Source organism: Ovis canadensis, chromosome 17, assembly GCF_042477335.2.
Source record: "Ovis canadensis isolate MfBH-ARS-UI-01 breed Bighorn chromosome 17, ARS-UI_OviCan_v2, whole genome shotgun sequence".
NCBI classification, from domain to species: domain Eukaryota; kingdom Metazoa; phylum Chordata; class Mammalia; order Artiodactyla; family Bovidae; genus Ovis; species Ovis canadensis.
This window is the reverse complement of record NC_091261.1, coordinates 74,630,031-74,657,289: the sequence shown is the minus strand read 5'-3', so window position 1 is coordinate 74,657,289 and position 27,259 is coordinate 74,630,031. Positions and strand designations below refer to the sequence as shown.

At 52.2% G+C, this 27,259-nt stretch overlaps 1 protein-coding gene across 1 annotated transcript in view; it reads right to left on the bottom strand.

The window, feature by feature from the left end:
• SSH1 (slingshot protein phosphatase 1) overlaps positions 1–26,666 on the bottom strand; it is a 57,453-nt gene extending 30,787 nt beyond the window's left edge. The window contains exons 1-3 of the mRNA XM_069558257.1: positions 26,460–26,666; positions 20,779–20,819; positions 319–422 (exon numbers count right to left, since the gene is read on the bottom strand). Coding sequence (XP_069414358.1) covers positions 319–422; positions 20,779–20,819; positions 26,460–26,528 — 214 coding nt within the window. The 5' untranslated portion in view covers positions 26,529–26,666. The remainder of the gene's footprint in view (positions 1–318; positions 423–20,778; positions 20,820–26,459) is intronic.
• Between the last annotated feature and the right edge of the window lie 593 nt (positions 26,667–27,259).

The following is a 27,259-nucleotide window of genomic DNA, read 5'->3' as shown; positions in this document are numbered from 1 at the left end:
ACCAGGAGAAGCCCAGGATACTGTAACTTAAAATCTGCAGTTAACGGATAGACTGAGTAGGGAATCTTTACATCCAAACAGAAAGCTGCTGCCCTTATATACACACGCATGGTCAAAGGGTGCTGGCTCCCAGTACCGTCAGGAAAACACACATGGCCTCAAGAAAAGAGCCTCTAACCCGCACCTGTTATTATCAACCTGTGCTGCGCTATTTCCCTGGCCTTGAGAACCAGCCAAGTGCTGAACACAGTGTTGCAGGGTTGCTCAGCCACACAGAAGGTAACTCCCTGGGTAAAAGCATCAGTTTAGAGCCATCACCTGCATGCTTGTGGGGGTGCTGAAGACTCCGCTGGCCTTGAGGGCTGCTTCCCTGCTGTAGGAAGAGGGCTGCTCCTTTCACCATGAAAAAGCTCTCACTTAAGCTGGGGAGAGGAAAAAAAAACAGAGCACAGTTAGGCTGGAATTCACAGAGGAAAATGGGCGAAGACAAGCTGCAGAGGAAAAGCTGGAGAGTGGCATGTAAAAGGCCAACGGGATGAAACAGCTCCTATGGTAGTTCCACACACTGCTCCCCCCAAACTCTGGCACAAGCCTGCTGCTGGAGAGTTTCGGGACAAAGCGGGACACCTCGGCTACAACACCGAGGGTCTCCACAGGCTCCTCCAGCACTCAGAGCCCCTTCCTGCAGGACACTGTGACGGGACCCACTGTAATACGATGTCTTCTGGAAACAGAGACCGGCTCTCTGACGAGCAGAGGCTGGTTCCTTTCGTGAATTTTTCAGACTTTTGCTGCTGATCTCTTCCCTCAGCGCTCTGAACTTTTAACAACCTCACTGCTTCCTGGTGTCTTCGGTTTACAGAGCATAAGGAAGATGAAATCACACTTTCAGTATCTGTTTGCATCTCAAGAAAAACGGGTGGCTTGCTCACTATTCCCATAGAAAAGCTCAAGTTAACCCAGTGAACTTCTCAGCAGAGGGAATCTTTGGTCTTTGTCATTTTAACAGGCAATAGAGAGGGACTGGGAGCAGGAGGAGAAGGGGACGACAGAGGATGAGATGGCTGGATGGCATCACTGACTCAATGGACGTGAATCTGAGTGAACTCCGGGAGTTGGTGACAGACAGGGAGGCCTGGTGTGCTGCGATTCATGGGGTTGCAAAGAGTCGGACACGACTGAGCAACTGAACTGAACTGAACTGAATATCCATATTCAACGTAAGATTTTAAGAATTACAATAAAAAATTTCACTTTCATGACTTGGCTACCAAGAAAATCTTCAGCTTATGCAGATATCCAGCCTGTATGAACTGATAAGACTATATTAGCTATTAATTACCACCAATTACTTAGAAAAAACCATTATCTCTGAACATTACACATAAGACACACCAAAATTATTAACAGTGCTAAAGTTATCTTCCTTCTACTTCTTAGCATCTTCCAAATTTACTGTATTGAGCAAATATTAACTTTTGTAAATGATATTTTAACTTTCAAAGTCATAATGCAAAAACATTTCATTTTTATTAATTTTGTGAAAGATCGCAGTTCAAATTATAGGGAGCCATATATATTATTCATTTTCTCTTGAGCAACCAATTAACATATTTGATTGAAAGAAAAATCTCTAAGAAACAGAAGCACTTAAAAAAAAACAAAAACAAATCAATTCTTGACAGAAACACAAGAACATCTTGTGTAACATAAAACAACAAAGTCATCATTGCCCAGGACAGCTAAAGTTGGTAGTTAAACATTCTCATCCTGGAATATTCAGCTAAGTCTAAAATACAACTCCAGGAGCTAAGAAACCTCATCGCAGGGGCCAGTGCCAAGTCAGCAGTTTCTGGAATTGGAAAAAAAAAAACGGTTATCTTCCATACTATGAAGACCGCCAATGAAATCCATTCGTTTTTCCGCCTCGCACGCTAAAAAATCACAACAGCTCTAATAGCAAACATTAAGGTTCTAGTTCTGCCCCCCTTATCCTACCGACACCTGGCTTTCTCTCTTTCCTATGGGAAACAGTTCACACCTGGACGGCGCTTCTTCATCCATCGTCACATACTGCCAAGGCACCCTTTCCACCCTGTGAGTCCTGTACCTGTGGTGCCAGTTTCAAGCGCTGAGTCTAGGACTGTAAATCATGGAAGAAACGAGATGCACCCTTTCTGTGAGTCTCACTTACCCACGGCAGGCAAAAAGCTCGTTAGCATCCATTGGCCGACAGACATCCCAGGCTGTCTAGTTCAAGCAAATGGCAGAGAACTGTCCAACACTTTTCTACCCCTGAAACTTGTCACTCACCCTTTCCTTAAAATCTTACAACTGAGTTTGTTTCTGAACTACGCCAATTTAGGTAAGACACGGATCACTTACTACCTACTTTCATCACTGCCAGAGAGACTCCAACAAAACGCATGAAACTTCACACAGCAATCAGTTCATTGAAGCAGCTGGCAGGGTGGTGGGGGGGAACTTTGCAAGGCATCATCAACCTCTTTTTGTTCGTAAGTTTTAAAAAAAACAAATCCATAGTGACCAGAAACCTGAGACCTCTGGAAACAGCCAGCCAGTGACGGTGACCTTTGCCTTGGAAATCATGGGCAAAAATTCCCCTTGGTTTCCCTTATATTTCCTTGGGGGGTGGGGTGGGGGTGGAGGAGGAACAACGCAAAAGAATAGGCTGATTTTATCCCGTGATCGCTTTTGAGGCCAGTAGTTCCTCAGTGTTTCTGAGGCTGTTACAGAATCAAGAGCCTTGAGGCTACATGTCAATTCAGGGGGCTGTGTGCCTGGGCTCCCCGGGAACACTCTGCCTCTGTCCTCCTCTGTGCAGGGTGAGATCTGAAGCTGCACGCAGGGAGGCTCAGAGGACACACCCTCCCCAGGCTCAGAGACAGCCCTGCGGCTCAGACAGTAAGCAGATGGGGCACAAGGAAAAAAACCTCGCTGGATGACTCCCGGGGCCCAGAGGCCACAGAGCCTGGCAGCCATGGGACCTACGAAAATGGGACACGGATATTCTTTATGGCCCTGCGTCTCGTCTTCTGCTCTGAGCTCACCCTGGGCTCAGAGCCTCCCTCGCCCGCTGGGTGGCCGATGTGAGCAACTGTGTCCTGCAGCCAGGGCTCTGACACCATACGGTCCCTGGGTTCATCAGTCTCCAGACACCCCCACTTCGGGGATGGCGCACCTCCTTTTCAAGGTTCTCTGGATGAGGAAAACACACCCACAAACCACCCATCCTCATCCCAGTGAAATCAGCCTTTTCCCCAAAGATGCTGGTCCCCAGAAAGACAGCTCTTTAGACTAAAGCTTGGGGAACTCAGACGCAGGCAAACAAAACGGAAATGTTTCTCTTGGTCGCTGCGAGAAAAATCCCAACGGGGGATTAAGAACAAGTTCAGCCCCCCACCCTCCCCGCTTTTTATCTCCACGATAGAGAGGAATCTCAGAGGCCGGTTTTAGGAGATGACGTGGGGTCATAAGCACTGCAGACAGACGGGGTCCTCCGGAAAACCCCACCCTCCGAGCAGCAACAGCCAGTGTCATCCAGAAACCGGGACGCGGGATGGAAAGAGGAATCGGCGGTGGCGATACATACTAGCTTTGCTGGAAATCTCTGAGGAGCAGTAGTGGGGGTGGCTGGCTGGAGAGGCAGATGTCAGCACCAGAGAAGAGGTCCCGGACGGCCTGCCGCGGTCACACCGTGTGATCTGAGCTGCCCCCAGCCCCTGCCCTCCCCGCTCCCCGGAGAAGGATGGACGTCTGAACAGGAGGCTGGAGGGAGCCCTCCAGGGAAGCGGCAGAGTGCCCGTCCTGATGGAAGGAAGGATGGCGTTCCCACCCAGACGGCAAATGGCTCTGCTGGAACCCTCGTCCTTCCCTGATATTTGGGTTTAAAAAAGGCCCTTGTCCCTGCCTATCCTGATGAAAGAGGGCTATTCAGAGGGAGCAAAACAGCTGAAGTTCCTCTAATCACTTTTACTCCTACGGCTTTTTGTGGGCCTCGGGAACAAGCGATAGGGTGTGCGTTAGAAACTGCGAGGAAAAACAGCTGGCAGCCCAGAAACCCGCCCCGAGCCATGAGGACCCCATTCTTGTTCAAACCGACAGACTGAAGGATTTCTGTTTCTTTCAAATCACCATCCATTCGCCCAACAGGGACCGTGGGCAGCTGCCACGGTTATTGCGTGTTTTTTAAAAGCACAGATACGTCCTGGAAGTCCTTCAGTCGTGCTAACAGCTCCTCGAGGCAGATCTGGGGTTTGTGTGTGTGTGGGGGGGGGGATGGCATTCCAGGTAGAGGGGAGGGGAGGGGCTCTGAAGAGCAGGTGGGTGTCCCAGAGAGTGTGGGATGAGACGCTGCAACCCACCTGGCGGAAGCCAGCTCTGCTTTTACTGCTTCTTTTGGCAGAGGAAATATCTATGTTAGGATGCAACTAACATATACGATGCCAGGCAGGATGGGATGAGCTCCCTGAGAAAGGAACCCTGGAGGGCTGGGAAGAGAGTGCTTCTGAGCGGTGGGTTCTGCAACGTTCTGTGAAGGAAGGGCTCTGAGAGACTTCTGGGAGGGTCTCGCCTGCAAGGTTCTTCCAGCTCCCAAATGGTGAAATTAACCTTCACAAGAGGATCAAGGGAAACATACGCTACGATCGTTCTTGTTCTGTGGTTGAGGAAACTTCAGCCGCAGTAGCATAATCTTTATGAGATGGGCTGAGACCCACATCTCTCTGGCCCATGCCCACCTTCTTAACCCCTGGAATGCCCTTGCCGCTGCCCATCTCAGAGGGAGGACCAGAGTGGAGGCCCTGCAGCCCCCTCTGGGGCCAGGCCTAGCAGCACTGAGGAGTCAGGAGAGGACCAGTCCCCGGTCCTTCTTCCCAGCATGTGGACGCATCAGGCACTGGAGAGAGATGGGAAACAGCCTCAGAAAGAGAAGACCCGGCGTCAGCCCCAGGGGCGCCACCATCACCGTTACGGGACAGGATATGTCACCCGGTCCTTCTGGACTGAATGGGGGTCCTGGAGGGGGCGGCTGGGGAGGGGCAGAGCCACGCTGGCCAAGAAGCTGCTTCTCACCAACAGCACCGCCACTGCCCGAGCGCCCGCCACGAGCCACCCCGTCTCCTCCCCAAGCTCTGCGGGAAGACATTCTCTTCTTTCTCACAAATGAAGGAGGTCAGTCCAGCTCCTGAAAGCGTCCAGAGAAGAGGCTGGGCAACCTCATCTTTAACCCACTGCCTCAATGACTCTAAGTGCATGTCAAAGTTTAAAAACGTGCAATGCACTGGTCTGGGAATCCATATTTCTGGGTTCTAACACCTGGTCTATATGCGTATGTTCTGATATTCACCTACAGGGCTCTGTTCAGTCATTCAAATAGCCAAGTACTTGCAGAGTAAGGAGAACCACAGTACGCCAAGCCCAAATGAACGCTGACCAGGTAAAGACAGCAGTCTTTAAGGGATGGGTCCACATTTGAGCAGTCTGGATGTGTGCCAGGCCACTCGGAAACATAATTCCTTGAAGAAGGGAAACACTCAGTGTAGAGACACTGCACAATAGAATATGATACTAACGCTTCTAATTTCCACTTCTGGCTGTACGTGGGAAGAATCTACAAAACTTCTAAAACATTCACGTCCAGGTCTAACACCAGCCGGTTCTAATTCGGAAGGTCTGTGACAAGTCCTCGGCACCTGCTTTTTTTTTTTTTTAAGTCCCAAAACTGCTACTGAAGCACAGTCAGGGCTAAGAACGACACACAGGAAGCTGCTCCCTTCATAAGAGTTCCTTACACACAGCAGGTACACGACCCATGTTTTTGCTGGTGAAAGATAACACCCATAAAAACCTGTGCTCCTCTCAGAAGGATATGAACATGATTGGGTGCAATGAAGGAAGGCCACGCCAGGTCAAAACAAAACAAACAAAAACAAAAACAAATAAAATAATACCATCCTCGGAAGCAGCACAACAGGTTAGCAGATAACTACACACGCCCTTTTCCTACCAAATGCTTTCAGAGTCACAGGTGTTCCTGCCCTTGAAAGGCAGTCCTGCCTCACAGTCATCTGAGATGACAATCACGACAATGAACCAGACCTCTGATAAGCCCGGCTGTTGACAAAGCTCTCCGGATGATGTCAGCCTATTTGATCTTCAAGAAGCTCTCCTAAGGAGAACCCAGCAGGCATCATGATACTCATTTTACAGAAGAGGATACAAGAAGTTGCTTAACTGGTGATTGTTTTAGGATTTCTGATGCTACATCTTGGTCGGGGGAAAACCCCAGAGAACACAGACTTAAACGTATAGACTCTAAAAAAGGGTGAAATGAACACAGCACTGTCAATCAACTATGCTTCAATTTTTAAAAAGGTTTCATACTGACTGAAATGCTTGAAATGAACTGAATAACTTTTGCATGGATAGAATTAGCCCTCGATTGCACACAGCTCTGCACAGCGATTACGGAATAGACTGGTTTGTCCAGTGGACTCGACGATAATTCTTTACGGAATACTCATAAAGTTGTCACTATAGGAAAGGTGGTCCCCATGTACGCTCCAAGAAGGGGTTCCATTAATTCCATCGAGGTTAACAAATACTGGGCTTTCCTGGTGGCTCATTGGTAAAGAACCTGCCTGCAGTGAGGGAGACCTGGGTTCGATCGCTGGGTCAGGAAGATCCCCTGGAAAAAGGAATGACCACCCACTCCAGTGTTCTTGCCTGGAGAATCCCATGGACAGAGGAGCCTGGTGGGCTACAGTGCATGGGATCGCTAGACAGCTGGACATGACTTAGTGGTTCAACAGCAACAAGGGAATGGAAGACTTACTACGGGAGTAAGGCAGGCACCCTGCAGATGGAGACAGAACACTCTCCCCTGTTGTCCCGCAGATGTTTCTCTCATTTTGAACTCAAGTTCAAAAGTCACAGAGACCCCAGGGTGTACCAACACCTTATTTCCATTTTGTGCTTCACAGGGCCATTTGGTAAGGCCTTGTCCCAAAGGCCGTTCTTTGGGCTCTGAGTGAAGACCACAGCTCACCTGATCCAGTCAGAGCCCTCTCCTCAAAGGCTCCACTCCACACAGAGTGCTGACCACAGGGAAACTCCAGCTCTGCAGGGCCTTATACTCAGGGAATGGGGTCAGCAGCAAGCAATGCTGGCAGGGCTCGCTACAAATGTCTCTGCTGCTGGGGCATGTATTGTTTGGCTAGAAGGCGTGGGCTTCTCTCAGAGAGAAGGAATGTCGGCAAGTATTCTGGACAGTAAGAGACGTCCTCTGCAGCCAGCTACACAGCGTGCCTTCACGGCAACGGGCGGGGGCGAGCAGCTGGATACGCCAGCAAGCTCGCAAAAGCAGGGCTTCTCCCCCTGCCTGAGTAGGACAGCAGATACTCTGCCTTGGGCTGGCTCCGCAAACCTCGGGAGGGCTCCTCGACGGCCCCCATGAGCCCTAAGGCCCCGTCTGTGGAGGCTGGAGCTGGTGCATCTGCCTGGGAATGTCTGGTACACAGAACTGAAGCCCCTTTCGTGAGCACAGAGGGAGAAAGGCCACATTGTGCAGGAAACGCAGTGGCAGCAGAGACAACCTAGCCAGCCAGAAATAACAGGTACACGAAGGAAACGCTTTCCGAAACAACTCAGAAATTCCAAGAACGGACCGTCTCAGCTGTCCCCGGGTCCCGGCCCCTTCTTTGGGAGGCAGCCCCATCCCATATTCATGGGTCGCCCAGTCCTAACCTGGCGAGGGCACCCTTTCCTTCCCAGGCCCCCAGCTGTGTGAGCCGTGCAACGTCCACTCTCCGTGTGCCCGGCTCTGTGCGGAGTCCTCAGTGTCCCTGTGGGGCAATGCTGTCCAAGAGGAAGGAGACCTCCTCCACCTGTGCCGTCTGATAGGGCAGCCGGAAAGGCCTACAGTCTGACGCTTGAAAGGTGATGAGTGAGGCGGATGAGCTGAATTTGTCTTTTTATTTGACTTTAGTAGTGAAACTCGCTCCGTCATGTCCAATTCTTTGCGACCCCATGGACTGTAGCTCACCAAGCTCCTCTGACCATGGGATTTCCCAGGCGAGAATAGTGGAGCAGGTAGCAGTTCCCTTCCTGAGGGGATCTTCCCAATCCAGGGATGGAAGCCTGGTCTCCTGCATTGCAGGTGGATTCTTTACTGTCTGAGCCACCAGGAAAGCCCAAGAATACTGGGCTTTACTCAGCCACGTGTGGCAAGCAGCTATGATTTGGATGGCACAGCTAGGCTGGGAGCCTGCAGCCTAGTGGGAATCAGGGTGGAGAACAGAGGACCCCTGGCCTCTAACCTGCTCCATGCCATTCCCAGCCACTGCCCTTGCTGCATAGATCCCAGCTCCAGGGCTTCTGACGATGCGGCCTCATCTAGAGAACCCATTTGCACTTGCTTGCTGTGGCAGCCCCAGCCATTCATGTTGCTAACCTAAGCTTTACACGCTCTGACCTCAAGGCTTATAATGCAGTTAGCAAAAGTGATTTATAATAAAAAGCTTCCCTGTATCGCCTCTCACACTATTCCTCCCACATGCCACACGCTCTCTGCTCCACCCCACCTGGCATTGCTCCTGTCAGCGCTTCTACGCTGCGTCTCCACACACAGCCTCCTCACGTCCTGCCCAGCTACCAGCGTTCACGCCTCCTCCAGGAAGCCCTCCCTTGCAGGCCTGGCTGCAAGCCACGCTTTTCAACATCTTTACAGCACCTTCTCTCACTGAGCACTATTCGTTCAAGGTCATATACTTAGAAAGGGACAGAACCCTAAGGACCCGAACTGTGTTCCTGGCCCTGTGTACCTACTAACTGGTGAGGACATTATCCTCACGTCAGCATATTCAACTTCACGATGGGACTCTAGGGCCAGGACATACATAATTTTTTAAGTCTCCCTCTCTGCCTGACATACAGCAGAGGCTACACTCAGAAGTAAATACTCACAAACTGAGCTATGTACCTCCTCCAGCCTCAAAGCCATTTTGTGACTAAGTCACCTTGGTCGTCTCTGAGTGGCTACAATACTGGGTGCTCAACACGGACAGGATGGACAGAAGACGTAAGAACCACAGATACAGAGAACAAACCTGTGGTTACCAGTGGGGAGGGGCAACACAGGGGCAGCGGACTAAGAGGTACAAACTATCATGTGTACAGCAAGCAACAAGCATGTACGGTACAACATGGGAAACAGCCCGAAGCTGGTAACGACTACAAAGGGAGCACACTCTTTACAAAGCGCGCATCGTCATAGTGTACACCTGTGACTTACACAATGTCCCGCATCAACCAGACTTCAGTTTAAAAATCCAATTCAAGGGCTTCCCTGGGTGCTCAGTGGTTAAGAATCTGCCTGTCAACGCAGAGGACACAGGTTTGATCCCTGGCCCGGGAAGATCCCACATGCCGTGGGACAACTAAGCCCGTGCACCTCAACTGCTGAGCTCACACACCCCAGAGCTTGTGATCCCCAACAAGAGAAGCCACCGCAACGAGAAGCCGGTGCACCGCCGCTCGAGAGGAGCTCCCACTCGCCGGAACTGGAGAAGGCGGCGAAGTGTGGTGATGGAGACCCACCGCAGCCTGAGATAATAAATCAATGCAAATCTTTTTAAAAAATAAATTAACGAATGTCCGATTATTCAGTGAGAACATGTGGCCTGGGAAAATATTTCTCAAGCTTCAGTCAATTATCAGACACCTCTGACTAAGCATTACAACCTTTGGTGAGAGAAAAAAGATTCGCTGCTGCATAAATGCTGCTACAGCTACACGGAGGTCGGGTCCTCCTGGCAACAACTAAGCTGTCCACGTCACCAGAGTCTGGAGCGTCAAAGCTGTGACTCCTCCATGTCTCAGTGCCCAGAGGGTAATGTGCACTCAGCGAAGGTAAAGTCAATAAGAAACATCTCTGCTGTGTGTCCTGCTGGGCACATCATGGATACCCTTAGCATCCATCTGTGAGTATCTTAGACACAGGGAAACTGAGGCTCGGAGAGGTTACGTGGCTTATCCAAGTTCTAGTGGCGCAGAAGGGGAAAAGCCAGGAAACGACACCAAAAGTCTCACCAGAAAGCGTCAAACCTCTGCTGAATGGACACCTTGGGAAAACAGCATCAAGAGAGCAAGTCTGCCTCTTTTCCCAACAAGTCAGACTGAAAACCCTCTGGTAGGCAGAGCACGGAGGGCCTCCAGGTTGGGGAGGGGGTGTGGTAAGGAGCGGAGAGGTGGCCGCAAAGTTGAGAGGCTGGTGGCAGACAAGGGGGTTGATCAGACAAGTAACACTGTAGGGACAATGGGAGGCAGCTTTCTCTCACTATGAGAAAAGGGATTACAAATATGGAGCGAGAAGAAACTAGAATGAACCCGGAGATGTTGGATCAGAATTGAAGGTATCAGTTTGAACTCATGGTTTTCGACATAAATAGAAAAATACAGATGCAAATGTGCAACGTGTGTGTGTGTCTGTGCGTGCACACACAGCCACAGTCCCAAATTCTGCCCGCTGAAGAGACCTGCAGAGAACACCTCCAACAGTAATAATAAGCATGCCTACCTCAGTTTCTTTGTTTTCCAGATTAATTTGGTGTAATTTTATTTCTTCAAAAGAAAAGCCCTTGTTAATATCATTTGGGTTTAGAGAGCAGGACGAGCTTCAAGGAGGCTTTACAGAGTACATGAAAAAAAGGGCATTATTTTCTGCTTTTTTTTCAAATTAGTGGACATTTAGTTCTCAGCTGGGCCCATCGATCAACTAACACCCAAATAAACAGAACTTGGCAACCTGCATCTACCACTTGCCGTGTTCTGCACTCCACTGTCCGATTTCTAGGTCTAGCACCAGCTCCTAATCTCATCCATTAATTATCCTTTTCAATGATTATTCACAGGGGTTAAAATGATTCATAAATTCTTTATTTTAAAAAAATTTTGTTGATGTATAATTGATCTGCACCACTGTTAGTTCCAGGCATGTGTGTGTATGCTCTTTGCGACCCCATGGACTGCCATGGACTGTAGCCCACCAGGCTCCTCTGTCCATGAGATTTTCCAGGATTTTCCCTGCCTTTCTTGCCATCTCCCGTGTTGGCAGGCAAGGACTCTTTACCATTGCTCCATCTGGGAAGCCCCAGTCCCAGGCATACAACATAGTGATTTGCTATTTCCACATATCATAAAAACCACCTGTCTACTTTGAAATCTCTTTTCTACTAAAAGCAACTGGGGCTGCGTGGAGGAATGATGGATTCCAGGGACGGGGCAAAAACTACAAGGCACGGTCTGCCATCTGGTGTCGGAAAACAAGGCTGTGCTCAAACGATGATGCGCACGCTCAGGGGCACGGGAGCCAACCTGACGAGACCCCACGGGCCGAATCGGGGCAATGTGAACCCTGGAGTCCAGAATACAATGAACAGACTGTGAACCACTGTGTGAAACAAAGAGGTGTCCACACAGACAGAAATAAATGGAAAGGTTGTGGGGCACTGGGCCCTGAGCCAATTCCAAAGTATTCCCACAAGAAACACCTCGCGACACAAGGGACGAGAACACTCGTGCAGGGAGGAAGCCCGGCAAAGCCACCAGATGGCCACGGTGAACATCACTCGGCGCTGCACGGCCCAAACCTCATCTTGAGCAAACATCAGACAAACCTAAACCGAGGGTCATTCCATTCTACAAACTAACAGGCCCGTCCCTCTAAATGGTCGTGAAAGTCAAAGAAAGACTGAGCAATGTCCCAGACTGAAGGAGGTGCAGCAGACAGGACCATGCCACACAGTGGGCGATACTAGCCGGGACCCTTTACAACAAAGGACACCACTGGGACAGATGGCGGACCCCGAATGGGGTCTGAGGATTAGATGGAGTCATGGATCAGGTCAAGCTGGGTTAATGGCCTGCTCTGGAGGAAAACGTCCTTGCTTGTATTCAATTGGCATCTGGCTGGCAACTTACTCTCAAAACGTTTCAGAAAAATGTTCTCTGTATACCATTTGCAACTTTTATGTATGTTTTCAATTGCTTCTAAATTTTTAATATTACTTCTAAAAAAATTCCACTTAACTGGATTTTGGCAAAACAATCCCTCTCGTTTTTCCTCTTAGGCTCCCCTGGTGGCTGGCTCAGTGGTAAAGAACCCGCCTGCCAATGCGGGAGACGCAGCAGATGCAGGTTCGATCCCTGGGTCGGGAAGACCCCCTGGAGAAGGAAATGAGAACCCTCTCCAGTCTTCTTGCCTGGAGAATCCCATGGACAGAGGAGCCTGGTGGGCTGCAGTCCATGAGTTTGCACAAGAGTCAGTCGTGACTGAGGGACTACACAGCAATTTTCCTTACTGGCCAGTGATAGAAACTTAAGACCCTCTCACTGGTCATCATCGCTGGCAGACGTCCTGGCTTCCCAGTTCCCTCTCAGGGATGTTCTGCCCCTCAGCGCCCAAGATCTGTCCCTGCCTCAGGACCACCTCCCCTCCGCACTTCCAGAACAACAGCAGCCCTGCTTTGCGCATAAGGCCGTGGAGGATGATGGGAAACTCCCCTCTCCCAGTTCCTCCTGGTCTCAGGGTGTCCAGATTTTGAAGGCCTCAAGTACACACGCAGGTCCCTGGCCCACATGAGTCCTACTTTTAGCATTTTCCTGCTCTGAGACCACCAGAGCAGGAAAAGTTGGGGGAGGGGGGGCGACCTGCCCCAGAGAGCCTCCTGTTGTGACCGGCACACGGAGCTGGGACGGGCAGGCGGAGTTGGGATGCTGCAGGCCTGCAGGATGCGGGCTGGCATCCTGTTTTTGGCAGCTGGGTGGCTAGGCGGCTCTGGCACCATGTACTGCCGCCAACTTCACCTCTCCAGACCACAAACGTACAGGTTAATTGGTGGGATGGGCCTCAGGGCTCAGCCTAAGACAAGCTGACTCACGCTCATCACACTGGGTCTCCTCACAAATACCCACCCTCAGGAACAGTTCTTCAGGGGGGCCAACCTGGTGGTCTTTTAAGGACACCATGAACCAAGCAACTGATGGTTGTTTCTCTCTTTGCTTTGACTCCTCAGAAACTCAAACTCTGGTAATTACACTATGCCTTGAATTCCACATACAACTGTCCGCTCACTTGGCTTATTTTCCCCCAGGTTCTCCAGGTCCCACTTTTCAATTTTAAATCAGACGATTCGCTTCGAATGTTACACGCTGTTTCAAATCCCTTCTGGGGGCCACAGTGGACATGGCACATACAAGGTACCTCTGGAACGTTAACAACATCTTTTTATATTTAACATGGAATTCCCAGCACTTGGCACAGAATCCAAAACATACACAGGCACCAAATATACTTGGGCTGACTTGATAAGGCAAACCACTCTTAGATAAAAAGCGCCTCCGTTACCAGGTCGTTTCACGATATACTCCTCCCCCCACCCGGCGTGCAGGCCCACATGGGGCGCCCGGGCTTGGCGAGTGGGCTCCTGAGGAAGCTCGCTCGCCATGGGGCTCAGCGGTCTCCACTGCAGACCTGAACAGACACACTCCCAACTTCCACCGGCTTCACACACGGCACAGAACCGTGGGCTTGGAAGTTTGGGGAGAAGGGATGAGCGATCTCCGGAGGTGGCAGCAGGCCCGGCTCCCTCCAAACCACATCAACAGTCCCCTCCCCGGCAGGTCCCAAAGCTCGGCAAGCAAACATGTGGGGGTCACTTTTGCCAGTGCACGGAGGCCCCCAGGGCATTTCCTAAGGCCGGGCCTCTGGGCCTTCTTTGAAACAAAATCTTAAAAAAAAAAAACAGCTTCAAAAGTTGCCACAAAGTTGCCGCTCAAGGAAAAAAAAATTCTTTTAATTGTAAAAATAAACAAAGGCACACAAGAAGTGATGCTCTTGGGACAGAAACCTGGTGCCAGGCTCCATGTGACTTGGAGGAAGGCAGGTCCAGCAGCGGCTGCTGCCTTCCCTTGGGCTCGACTAGGTTGACCTTTTGGGGTTTTGATCTAGAGCTCCTCTGGGGCGGGGGTTGGGGGTAAGAAGGTCAGGAAGGCAGCAGAAGGGACTGTCGCTTCCCAACATCAGTGAAAATAACGGTGTCCCATTGTCAGACAAGGACCAGACACAACACAATATACAAGACACCCTCTCAGCCTCACAGAAGCTCCCTGAAGCCCAGGAGGACTCTTCCTGTTTCAGGGAGGGCAGGAGGGCTGGCCTGAGGTCACAGTCACACATAGGGTTGGGTGGGGGTGTACAGACCTGGCCCAGAGGCCCCGCCCCAGCCAAGCACAGCCAGGAGCATGACTGTGTAATTTACACGGCAGTCATGCATCCCTGGTTCTCGCCCAACACTGCAGGGCGGGCTCCTGGCAGGGCGCTCTCACCAACACACACCATCTCCACTGCGGGAGCACGAACCCTCTCCAAGGCTTTCCATGCTCCAATGTGGGAGCCTCGCAGGCCAGACTCTTAGTCTTATCCTCCACCCCCCATCCCATCACTTGGCATGCCCCTGGGAGTGCCACCTCCCAACCCGGATTAATCCTATTTTGATTAATCCTGTTTTCTTCCTGTAGCCTTCCTCAAAGCAGAAAGACTCTGGTGGGCCCCCCCCTTAGTCTTAAGAATGTTCCCAATAAGCTGCCCAAATCTAGTGTCTCATGGCAGCACAACATATGCCAAGATGACCTCTGAAGGCGGGAGTCCCTTCTGCCCAGGCAGTCACCACCAAGGGCGTGGCCCTGCTCCCAGGGCAAAGCGCGTTAAGGGGAAGTGGGGCCAAGCAGAGGGTCCACTTCCTCTCAGAGGCCACACCAGTTCTCGCCATCTCAGGGTGACTCAGCGAGATGCCCCCCTTACCTCCCCAAATACAGCTGACCTTGTTCTCAGCCTGAGAATAAAGGAGAAACTCTGGATGCGCTGTTACAAAGCTACGGAGGATGGTTAGAAGCTGCACCACGGTGACACAGAACTAAACTGGTGGGCCTGAAGATGCTTATTCCTGGGTTTGGGAGCTGTTATCTAATCTCACCTCACTTGACAGAGGAGGTGGTGGGGGCCAGAGACATTTAGTGACTGGCCTAAAGGCTATAAGGCAGGTAACCCATTTTAGCAGGTAAACACCCTGTTTACCACAGGGTGATCGTGGGTACCACTATGAAGAAAGGGCTCACACACACCTTCTCCGGTGCACACGTCTCCCTGGCGTGCTAAGTGCACGGGAAAATGAGACAAGGGCCTCGAGGCACGCTTTAGAAGTCTGAGCACTGCTATTTCAAACGTTTAATGAAACCTACAAGACTCTGAGCAAAACTCATTTTAAGTTAACCTTAGCAATGTTAATTACATTCCAACAGAATCAAATTAACTCTTCACTTGTTCCAAGGGTGTGCATCCCCAGTGTTTCAAGGTGGGGTGGGGGGTGGGAGGCGGCTGCTAGTAAAGCTGTGAGGGAGGGGACAGGAAGGGACGCGGGTTTCTGATCACAGCCACCAGAATCTAAACCCTGTCTCCCGCCCCAGGGAGCTGCGGTTTCCTACAATGAGGCCGGCATCTCATGGGGGTGACAGAAATGAGACGAGCTGCCCAAGTTCCCAGTACCTACAGGCCCCTCGTGAATGGGAACCCTGACATGCACACATCCCCCCACCCCTGGTGCCCACCCAGGCAACCCACTGCTTGGGAAGGGACATCAAATACCAGTCTCACTCGAGCTCACAGTCAGAGAGGTCACGGGACAGGGCACACCACTCACGGCGGGGGCCTACAGTCACGGAGGTCATGGGACAGGGCACACTGCTCATGGTGGGGCCCCACAGTCAGGGAGGTCACGGGACAGGGCACACCGCTCACAGTGGGGCCCTGGGGTTCAGGCTGGAAGGGAGGAAGACTGAGATCTTCAGGGGTGAAGGGGCATGCAGGTGCGGAGCTGCGAGAACAGGACGGTCTCTGGCAGGTGGTCGAACCCTGCCGGCTCCCGGGGGCTCCTGGCCCCTTCCCACTAGCCAGCATCGCCTCTACGTGACACACCCTACCATGTCTGCAACACTGAACAGAAAGCCACTTGTTTATGCGTCTTTCTCTCTGCTAGACTGGAGCATCTCGAGAACTCCCGTGGCTCGAGACTTCTGGGCAGATTCTACCCAGGAACCCGGGCAAGCACCCTGTGCTGAGTGTGTGCTGGGACCAGGGACCAGGATGGGAGAGCTGCTCCCTTAATTAGTTTATAACTGATGGCAAAGGCGATCATCTCTCTCCTGATGGCATTCCCGGATGGCAGTGGACTCTCCTGCCGGCCTTGAAGAAGCTGCCAGCCATGTCTATAGCCACAAGAGGATGCATTCTACCAAGAATCAGTGTGAACCTGGAAGAGGACCCAAGGCACAGATGCAACCCCAGCCCTGGTCAACACCTTGCTTGCAGCCACGTGAGACCCCGAGCAGAAGATCCAACTCAATCATGTCAAGGGTTCCTGGCTCATGCGAGCTGAGGAGTAAACCTGTGTACTGTTTTGACTGCTGAGTTTGACTGGGGTGGCTTGTTACACAGCAGTAGATCACTGATACAGCAGCCTGCTACACAGAGCCTGGACATGGCAGAGGCACAACACGTCTGGGCAGGACTTAACCAGACAGACTTGACTCTCAACAGGGACAGTCAAAGTCCAGGCTGAGAAACCATCAAGGAAGTCAGAGGAAGCTCCAAGGGTAGACAGGCATTGAAGAAGAGGTTCTGAAAGAAGATGGGAGGCAGGGTCTGCAGAGCGATGGGACACACCCCATCCTGACTCACCCACGAGAAGGGAGAGAAGGTTACACAGAAGGTTACACAGAGATCGGGGTCCTCTGGGGATTTCCGAAATGGGGAGAGGAGCGAGGGAAAGGCGGGTGCACGGGAGTTCAGTTTCCCACTAAAATTGGGTAAAAGAGAGAAGACAAAATCCTGCTGCTCTGGCCCAAGTATTTGCTTGGGCAAGCAAGAAAAGAAATTAAAAGAACTCTAATGATCAGTTCACGTGCTTGACTTGGAAACGCTGGATTAAAAAAAAAAAAAAAAGCAGCAAAACATTCACTCCAGATCCACTGTCTGGAAACAACACAACCCTATTCCCTCCCCGGGGCCCTGCCTGGCACACAACCACTTGAGTCTCCTGCCAGACCGAGGCAGCTCCCAGGATGGCGAGGGAGCCAGGGGCTGCTGTGGCAGAGCCATCTGCTCACCGGTTCCCACAGTCTGAACAGCGCAGCTTCCCAGAGGGGACTGCCGGAGGCCGGCAGCAGGCTGCACAGAGAGCAGGCAGGGCAGAGGGGGAGCAAGGGCTGGGTGCAGGCTCTGGGTCCCTCAGCTTCCCTCTGCACGGGCAGACAGCGGCTCCCCAGACGGGCCCCAGGCCTTCGGAGAAACCAACTGGGTGATAGTCAAGATTCTGCAAGAGGTGCGCTCCTGTTCCCATCGTATGGGGACGTCACCAGCTGAGCGATGCAGGCTGGTCCCCGGTCCGAGTCACCGGGCATCCGCGCAGTGAGCCCGGCGCCTGCGGGGAGTCAGACTCTCTACTGCTGGGCTGTGAAACTAACACTGATGGAACACCACCCTCTGAAGACCGATCACAGCCACTGTCCTCCACACCCATCGTGGACCTGGCTCTGGGCAGGGAGCTCCGTACAAACTACTGGTCAACCCTGAAAGGCCAGCGCTTTCTCTGTTTCACCGATGCAAGGACAGAGACCTACAGAGACAATTCCTAGAGGCGTGTGGGCTTCTCTACTAGTGCAGGAGCCAGGCTCCGAACCCCATCATCTTTCCTCGAAATGTCTTTCTTGCACATGAATGCACTTTACTGCAGAATCAAAACCAAGTTAATATGTTGAAAATTCCTGAAGTGCTACGTGCAGGCGGAGCACTAAGGCCCTGTCACTAAGGAAGCCCCAACAGTTAGGGATGAGACAAAAACACAGGTACTTGCCCAGGGAAGGCAGGGGCGGTACCTGGCCCAGAAAGAAACCAGGAGTCACCTGCTGAGGAGAGGGAAGCCACAGAGGTTTGCGGGGAAGCACGCGGAGCTGGCCGTGAGGACTGCGGCCAACTGGAAAAGAAACTGGCTTAGAGAAGGAGCCTGCTCAGGGAGCAGCGGTAGAACTGAAAAACGGCATGTCTGTGCAAGGAAAGGCCAGCGGTGAGGCTGAAGGCAGAAAAGGCTGTGTGGACCAGGAGGATGAAGCTGGGGGCGCGTCCAGACTGCCAGCCCTCTGACAGCTGGATGATAAACTGAGGTCCAAGGATGGGTTGATGGGCGGCCCCTCAGTGAACGGGGGAGGTACAGGGGCCTGGCCACGGTGCTCCCAGTGGGGGAAGGGGTGGGGAAGAGGGCAGGGTGAGAAAGATCTGACCCACGGATTCAGCAGTTCACTGGCTACACGCTGGGTCCAAGATCACTTCTTAGAGGATCCGCAAGATGAAGTTGTCCATTAAGGGCAGACCAAGGGGCGAGGGAACAGGACGACCCTGCGGGCCCCAGCTTCTCTCCCACCCCAGCACCCTTTAGACACCAAATCAGGTCAGATTAACTTCAGGATGAATGTGAAGCAAAGAGATGTCTCCTCGCTCCAACTCTCCTCCCCCCAGAGAGTAAAGAATGACCAGCCATTCCACACATTTTTTCCTCGAGGAGAAGCTCAGAGAGCAGAGGTCTGGAAACGCAAATCCCCACGCAGATGCCAACGAGCTGCGGTCACACCGCTTACACGGGGACCTCAGCACTCCTCTCGTTGGGCTCAGAGGGCTAGACAGCAGGACTTTGTCCTCTGCCTGAAACGGGGCCTGAATGTCAAGGTGAGTGAAGAGCAGAAGAAAGGGGAGGCTTGTGAGGACGGGATCAGAGCCCAGGTCAGGCATCAGACCCAGAGCCAGCCTGGGTCTCCCAGGACTCACGATGGCCTTGGGGACTTGCTGAGAGCAGCGAAGAGGGACTCACCGGGGTCACCAGGGTGATCTGACCTCCCGGGAGGCACCGTCACAAGTCAGCAGGGGTCCTGGGTTCCAGCCCTGATGCTGCCTCTAACCACCTGGGCGACCTCAGCAAGTCCGCATCCCTGACCTGCAACACTGGTGTCCAACTGAATCACGAAACTGTTCCCTGGAAAGGTGGAGTCCTATGACAAATTCAAGTGTTACGGACAATGGAGGCCCCACTTGGAATGCAACCTGCGACTTAAGGGGTAGAGGGTGGGAATACCCCCTTCTCCTGGGGTTGCTGTGAGGACGAGATGTGGCCCCACAGAGAGCTGCCTTTACTTCCCTCTGAATGGCCCTCTTCAGCTCCGAACGTTGCAAAGAATGGGGCCTTTTATTGGCCAGCAGCACATACACGTTTTCCTATCATTGCTAGCTATAAGTTCTTTATTAATGGAAACAATTCAAAGTGCTATGTTGTCAGCGCAGGAAGGGCAAGTAAAAAACGAAATAGTTCTTTGCCACAAAGACCACCGAAGTGCCACCTCCTGGGGAAGAGCCCTGGAAGAAAGGGACCAGCTTGAGGGGGAGAAGAGAGTCCAAGTCCAGGGAAGGGCTGGAGATGAGCTGGGGGCGCAGGGAGCTCCGCAGGCCCTCTGCCCCGATCTCCCTCCCCCAACAGTCTCCGGAGTAGACCTCCACTCCCCTCCCAGCCTCCACCGGCTGGGCTGATTCACAACACGGCCCGTGACTGCCCCCACTTGGGAATCCAGCTGATTCCAGCCTTCGAGACTCAGCAATGAGAACTCCCAGTTTGAAGGAGATGTGTCTCAGCGCCTGGTCATCCCTCCAGCGTAATGTGAAAACGAGGACCCGGCCACTGTACTAAGACAATTATTTTCCTGCACACGTGAATTTCAGAAACCAGGGTGCCTCCTTCCCTCAAACACACAGGAAACTTCACAGACAGGCAGGGCGGAGCTCCACCACTCCCGTGTGAGCGTTTACCCAGGAGGAAAGCCTGCTCTCGGCAATGAATGGCGGACCCTCGTTTCTCAACACTTATGTCCTCTTCCAGTTAATTCTCCTCCCCTTCCCAAGATGAAACAGACAATAATAAAAGAACAGTATTCTTGAAATTCGGTGCAGTTTCTTTTTTTTTTTTTCTTAATCTAGCTGTTTACTTTTTTAAACTCTTAAGAGCCAGCGTTTAAGACCAGATCATTGGAACAGAAGAATGCATTATATAATAAAGTACTAAAGCTTCTGCAAGCCAACACAACACCCAATTTTTGGCAAAGAAAAACAACTATACTTCTGGTGTCTACTTGGGAATATAGCAACTGAGGACTACAAGTTTGAGAAACCTCTCAACAGGCACATGCTCACGGGCGCGCACACACACATCCTGAATTAATAAACTGAGGGGCTGAATGTCTGTTTCGAATCAGCAATGTACTTACCTCAAAAGGAATACCCTCCCAAAAGCAGGATGGAAAAGTGAAAACACATTAGAATGATTACTTTCTTTAAAGCAGAGGTAAAACCTGGAAGGAAGTTTGTAAAGATACTCATTATGGCAAAACCAGGGTGGTGGAATACTGGCAATTATTTTTCTTCTTCTCTGAATGTTCCATAATTATCAAAGCTGTTTACAGTTAAATATCTGTTCATCTGTAAAGCCCTCCTCCTACTGAAAAGCTGGTGTAGTCTTTCTCCAGGGTTCTCCCTTTCGGAAAGGCACAAGAGTATTTCTTACCTGCTTGGAAGAAAGACTCCAGGGTGAAAATGTGAAGCCTGCTTACCTGTGGTTTAACTTGCGATCTTCATCACTGCCAGCCTCCAACTGCAGAGAAAGGAAGAGAAGGTCACAGCCCAGACGCCACCATCAATGAGCCTCGGACACAAGGCTCACATTTTTTGCTCTGGCGTCTGCAAAAGGCACAGATGTGCGGGAAACCTGGCTCCTTGCAAACACCGCTCCCTTCCCAGGCCAGTCCTGCTCTGCTGCTCCCCTGAAGAATTCCTGTGGAGGAATGTTCAGGTTTCCTGGAGCTTTCCCACCGGCCTTCCAAGGCACCGCAGATGGGTGCCTGCTAACGCAGTGCTCCTAGCCAGCCCAGGTCCTCCACACATTCGTTCCGCCCTGAGAGTTCCCTTTTCCAGTGCTGCTTCGGAGCTCATCCAGTTTTTCTTTCTTTAAAATTTTATCTATTTATTTGGACACGCAGGCATGTGGGATTTTAGCTCCCCAACCAGGAATCGCACCCTGTCCTCTGCATTGGAAGTGCAGAGTCTTTAACCCCTGGATCACCAGGGAAGGGGGTGTTGTTTCAAGAGGCTCTGTTTCCTTCCTCAATCTAAGCAACAGCTGAGTGATCAACACCATTTTTTTTTTTTGATGACTCTTACGATTTACTCCCTTACTAGCTTTCAAATATAACATACAGCAGGGTTAATTTTATTTATCATGTGGTATACTGTGTCTGTATTACTTATTTTTGGAAGTTTATTATTACTTATAATTGGAAGTTTATGTCTTTTGATTGCCTTTATCCACTTCCCCCTCATCTCAATCCCCACCCTCTGGTAATCACAAATGATCAACACCATTTTAAGCCACAACACACAAGTTTAAGAAACAACCACCACCACCACCATTCCAGGCAAGTCTTTCTTAACAGAAGATAGCCAGGATCAGGCTGTCAGTGGGTCTCAAAGCTTTTGGTAGGTTCTCAAAAAGGCTTTCATGTTTAATATAAAACTTCCTAGGCTCTTAGCGTATTTCCAGACATGAAAGAAAGGGATATTTAATATCTTCTAAAGGTTACAAGATCAGGAGGGTTAAAGGCTCCAAAAGTAACCATGATTTAAGCCCCAACTGTAATTTTTCTTTTCTTTTTCTTTCAAGGAGAAAACTCAAACCCCAACAACTTTCCACCACTGGGAGTTGGCATGTTTAGTATGTTACACAGAAGGGCCCATTGAATGGGAAAGAGAGAAACCTGGAAAGCAGCGATGGCTGGGAGAGATGCAAGGTTGACTGAGGACAGAAACCAGACAGAAGCTGGCAGTGGTGGGAAAAGGGTACAGAGGTCATGTGTGGAGGGCTCCGGGCAGCCAGGGACACACACCGCAGGTGGCAGTTTCACCAATGAATGAGCCTGGCACAGGGTCCTGGAATCCCCACGCCATAATAAGATCATGTACGTATTGCACTGGGCAGAGGCAGAGAGCATCAGTTCATTCTCATGCTCCCCTCCCCATGCTGAAGGAGAAGTGGAAACACTGGGGACGGCGCTGCTGACCACAGGGCCACCGAAGTGAAACATAACACGAAACAACTCACACGACCACGGGAACAAACTCAGAAGAGACTGTTGGGTCTAACCCAGTGGTTCTCAACTGGGGACCACTGCTCTTGGTGGGGGATGCCAGGCAAGGCCGGACCCTCTTTTGGGAGGATGCTAGTGGCATCTAGTGGGTAGCAGTCAGGGTGCTGCTATATCCGCCGCAACACACAAGACGGGCCCCCTGCAACACGGGTTTTCTGGCCCCAACGTCGGCAATGCTGATGTTGAAAAACCCTGATCTGATACTCCCCTCCCCAAAGCGACTGGAGATCCACCCGTGAAAATCAGTCACCTTGAATGGTGGTCAAAAATCACAGTTCGTGAAAGCTACTGCTTTATCTCTTCTTGGGCTCTCTGCCTGTTCTCACAAAAGAATGAGACAAGGTTCACGGTAAAATGATGTAAGTGAGATAAAGATGGAGTGGAAAGGAACAAAACCAACAAGAGGGAAGCGCTGCTCTGCGGGTTGGGCTATGACTTCCCTTAGTTCCCATGCCGGGCAGGACCACGGGTTGGGGAAGCCAAGAAGTGACCTGAGCGTGTCTGACTCAACGAAGGATGCGCGTTTTGAGGAGTAAGGAAGTGGATGAGGTGGGATGCAAAATCACTTAATTCTTGCTCCCTCTCTGACGGTCTTGGGATGAAAGGCAATGAGAGATCAATTATTCCAGAGAAGGAAGCTACCTATGCCAAGGAACACATGAGAGAGGGAAGCAGGAACTTTCGGATGAGCTGAGGCCCAGAGAGGGGAAGTCACCGGAGGAAGGTCAGAGCAGAGGCTCAGAGATGGCACACACGCTGCCCTCGCCCTTCCTCCCTTCCATCTTCATGCCTCACCCAACCTGGAAGATGCCTCACCTTCTGGGGAACACCCCAGCCTCTGCCAGCTCCTGGAGCCACTAATGCTGCTGATTTACTCAAGGTAAGGAAGAGCTGTCTGAGTTTTATCATTTCGGAGGTCACTGGCACTTGGTGAAAATAATGCTTTCTCTATAATAATTTAAAATATGCTCAGTGGAAGCAATCCCAAGGTCCAACAAAAGGTACCACCATACAGTAGAATATTGGAAAGAAAAAAGTGCTAGCTGCTCAACTGTGTCTGACTCTTTGCGACCCCATGGACTGTAGCCTGCTGGACTCCTCTGCCTACGGGATTTCCCAGGCAAGAACACTGGAGTGCGTAGCCACTTCCTTTTCTAGGGGATCTTCCCGACCCAAGGATTGCAGGCTGAGCCACCAGGGAAGCCCAGAAAGTGAAAGTGAAAATATACTCAGTGAGAACAACCCCCAGGTCCAACACAATGCACATCCATACAATAGAATATTACTCAGCCATAAAAAGGAACGAGGTCCTGCCTCATGCTGCAACGTGGATGAGTCCCGAAAACATGAGGCTGAGGGAAACCGACCCGACACAAACGGCCACACAGTTTAAGACTCCACTTACATGAAATGCCCAGGACAGGCCAAATTCGTAGAAACAGAAAGAACATTAGTGGTTGCCTACAGTTTGGTGAGGGCAGGGCAGGGCAGGGGTTGGTGGGAGGGAGGCTGTGGGTGATGGCTAAGGGCTGTGAGGTTTCTTTTGGGGGTGATGAAAACGTTCTGCAATCTGTGGTGATGGCTGGTCAACCTTGGGCATGTACTAAAAACCACTGAATTGTACAGTTTAAAATGGCAGATTTGTGGTATGTGAATTCCATCTTGGTTAAAAATAATAATAATAAGAAATTTTACATGTGGTAACTTCCCTGGTGGTCCAGTGGGTAAGAATCTGCCTTCCAATGCAGGGGAGGAGGGTTCGATCCCTGGTTAAGGAACTGAAATCCCACATGCCTTGGGGCAGCAAAGACCCAACACAGTCAAAAAAAAATTTTTTTTTTAACGTGTTTAGAGCAGAAGTAGACTGGATGCAAAGTAACACAAGGAAGGTGGGGTTTAGAATCAGAGGCCTAGGCTTGACAGGCTTCCCTGATAGCTCAGTTGGTAAAGAATCTGCCTGCAATGCGGGAGACCCCGGTTCAGTTCCTAGGTCGTGATGATCCACTGGAGAAGGGATAGCCCACTCCAGTATTCTTAGGCTTCCCTGGTGGCTCAGCTGGTAAAGAATCCGAAATGTGAGAGACCTGGGTTTGATCCCTGGGTTGGAAAGATCTGCTGGAGAAGGGATAGGCAACCCACCACTCCCTGGTGGCTCAAAGGTTAAATGCCTGGAATGCGGGAGACCAGGGTTCAATCCTTCGGTTGGGAAGATCCTGTGGAGAAGGAAATGGCAACCTACGCCAGTACTCTTGCCTGGAGAATCCCATGGAGGGAGGAGCCTGGTAGGCTACAGTCCATGGGGTCACAAAGAGTCGGACACAACTGAGTGACTTCACTTTCACTTTTCACCCACCACTCCTGTATTCTGGCCTGGAGAATTTCATGGACAGTATAGCCCATGGGGTTGCAAAGACTGTGACGGGACTGAGCGACTTTCACTTTCACTCCACGTTCAGGTTTGATAGGCTGTCCGAATAACCTCTTCCTGGAGCTGATTTATTCACCCATTGGTTTTGAGAAGGGACCATGAAATTAAGTGCAGAGGAGTACTTTGTAAACTGCAAGACAGCGGTAGTAGAAATGATGTAAGGGAACAGATGTCTCTGCGGGAAGTGAGAAGCTGCCGCACTCACTTCCCAGCTGCAGGCCACTGGCTGCCGTGTAGAGCAGGGATTGTTAGAACCTTCTGTCTGCAGGCAAGATAACTCATGAATGGCCTCTCCTTGAGAGGGCCAGGGCTGTGAGGTTCAACCCTGCAGCCAGGTTGAGAAATGTTCCTGCCAGTCCCAACGAAACAGGCTGAAGAGCTGCCCACCAGAAGCCGGCCCGACAGGCAGGGCTGTTAAACCCCAAACAGGTCCTCTTCTCTCACAGACACACACAAACGTTATCAGTGTTATCAGTCAACTTCCCCCAGGGAGAAGGGGCCTGACTTGCCCAGATGCTGGCGGGGTCACTTCCTGGGCCTGCCTGCAGGGCCCTCCCCCAGCAGCCTCCTCTCCCTTCTCTATAAACAGTTCCCGTCTCCTCCTCCAGCTGCGGTGTCTACGGGTCAACACTCAGCCTGGCCACCGATGCTGAGTTTAGACCCAAGGCCCTAACTAGTTCTCCTGCTCAGAGGCCCGAGGCCCAGCCGAGCTCGGTCCAGCCCAGCTGTGCGCTCAGAGGACGAATTCCCCAGGGACTCCAGGGCAAGGAGCCAGGCCGGGTCACACGCAGACCCAGAGAAACCCGCACTGCTCAGAGAGGCACATTCAGCCCCCCAAAGCACGGGGGGGATCACAGGAACCCCAGAATCGGCCTCAGCCATACAGCCAGCTGCACATAAACAGCCAGCCTCAGGCGATATCAGGGACAGGAAGAGCCCAGATTGAGCTGCACACAGAGACCTAAGACACTGTCACCCAGCACCCTGAGCTCACTGTCACACAGTGACAAGGGATTGCCACTCACACCCACAGCCAGGGGCGTGCACTACAGAAACAATTTCACACCTTTACGGGGCACCCCTGCGGCTTCTCCCCCCAGCACTACACAGGCAGGGGCCCCAGGGGACAGGCCAGAACACACAGGAAGAGACACACAAGGTCCGGAATCTCAGAACCGGCATCTCAGGCAGTCTACCCAATCAGGAGTTTCAGTCTCAGGACAAGTACCCTGCAGAGTCACCCCTAATGGGGCGAGGGGGCAGTATCACACATTTAGTCACCCCCCAGACGGGGGTCACACTTACACACAGTCACCCCCCACACAGGACTCACACACACACAGAGTCAACCCCAGACGGGGGTCACACTTACACACAGTCACCCCCGACGGGGGTCACACACAACGTCTCATGCACAGTCACCCCCAAACAGGGGTCACACACACAGAGTCAACCCCAGATGGGGGTACACCGGCACTGCACAGTCTCACTGCAGTCACCCCAGGCCGGCAACCCAGGGGGTCGTCCAGCGGGGTCCCCGCAGGCCCGAGGACCCCTCAAAGCTGTCCCGGCGCAGCCCCCGGCGCCCTGCGCCCCGCACTCGCGGCCCAGGCCTCGCGCGGCGGCTGCTCGGCCGGGCCAGGGCCGCGGGCCCGGGGCTCACCTCGCTGTTGCTGGCGGAGGAGGAGGCGGCGCTGGGCGTGGGCGAGCGCTGCAGGGTCACCAGGGCCATGGCTGCGGTGCGGTACGGCGCCCGGGCGCCGCTGAGGCCTCCGGCTAAAGCCGCCGCCGCCGCCCGGGCCGGGCCCGGGGCGCTCCAGGAGCCGCGCGCGGGCGGCCGGGCCGAGCCGGGCCGGGCCCGCCCCTCCCCGTCGGCGTCCGCCGCCGCCCCCGCCCCCCGCGCCGGCGCGCGCCGGGCTTGAGCGCGGGCGGGGGGCGTGGCCCTCGCGGGGCGCGCGTGCGCGTGCGCGGCGCGGGAAGCCCGAGGGGCGGTGGGAGGCCCAGGCCAGCCAGTCACATCCCTCGCGCGCACCCGACGCGCGCTCCCGCTCCAGCCCGCCAAGCGGGGGCGCGCCCGACGGCGAGCAAGTCCTCCCCAAGAGGCCCCTCCTCTGCGCAGGCCGGGGAAACTGAGGTTCCGTGGCCGCGCAGCTTGGAATGCGCGGAGCAAGCAGGCATAAAGACAGAAAATAAAACATGCTCGTCCCTGCGCCTTGAACCTCGAGGAGGGGTCTGCATAAATTCGTTTGTTCGTTCATTCATTCGTTTATGAAATATTTATTGAGCACTTATCAAGTGCCCCGCGTGGAGTATTCGACAGTAAACAACATAGAATTGACCTGCCCTAGGGGATTTGGCTCAGATGGTAAAGCATCTGCCTACAATGCAGGACACCCGGGTTCAATCACTGGGTTGGGAAGATCTCCTGGAGAAGGAAATGGCAACCCACTCCAGTATTCTTGC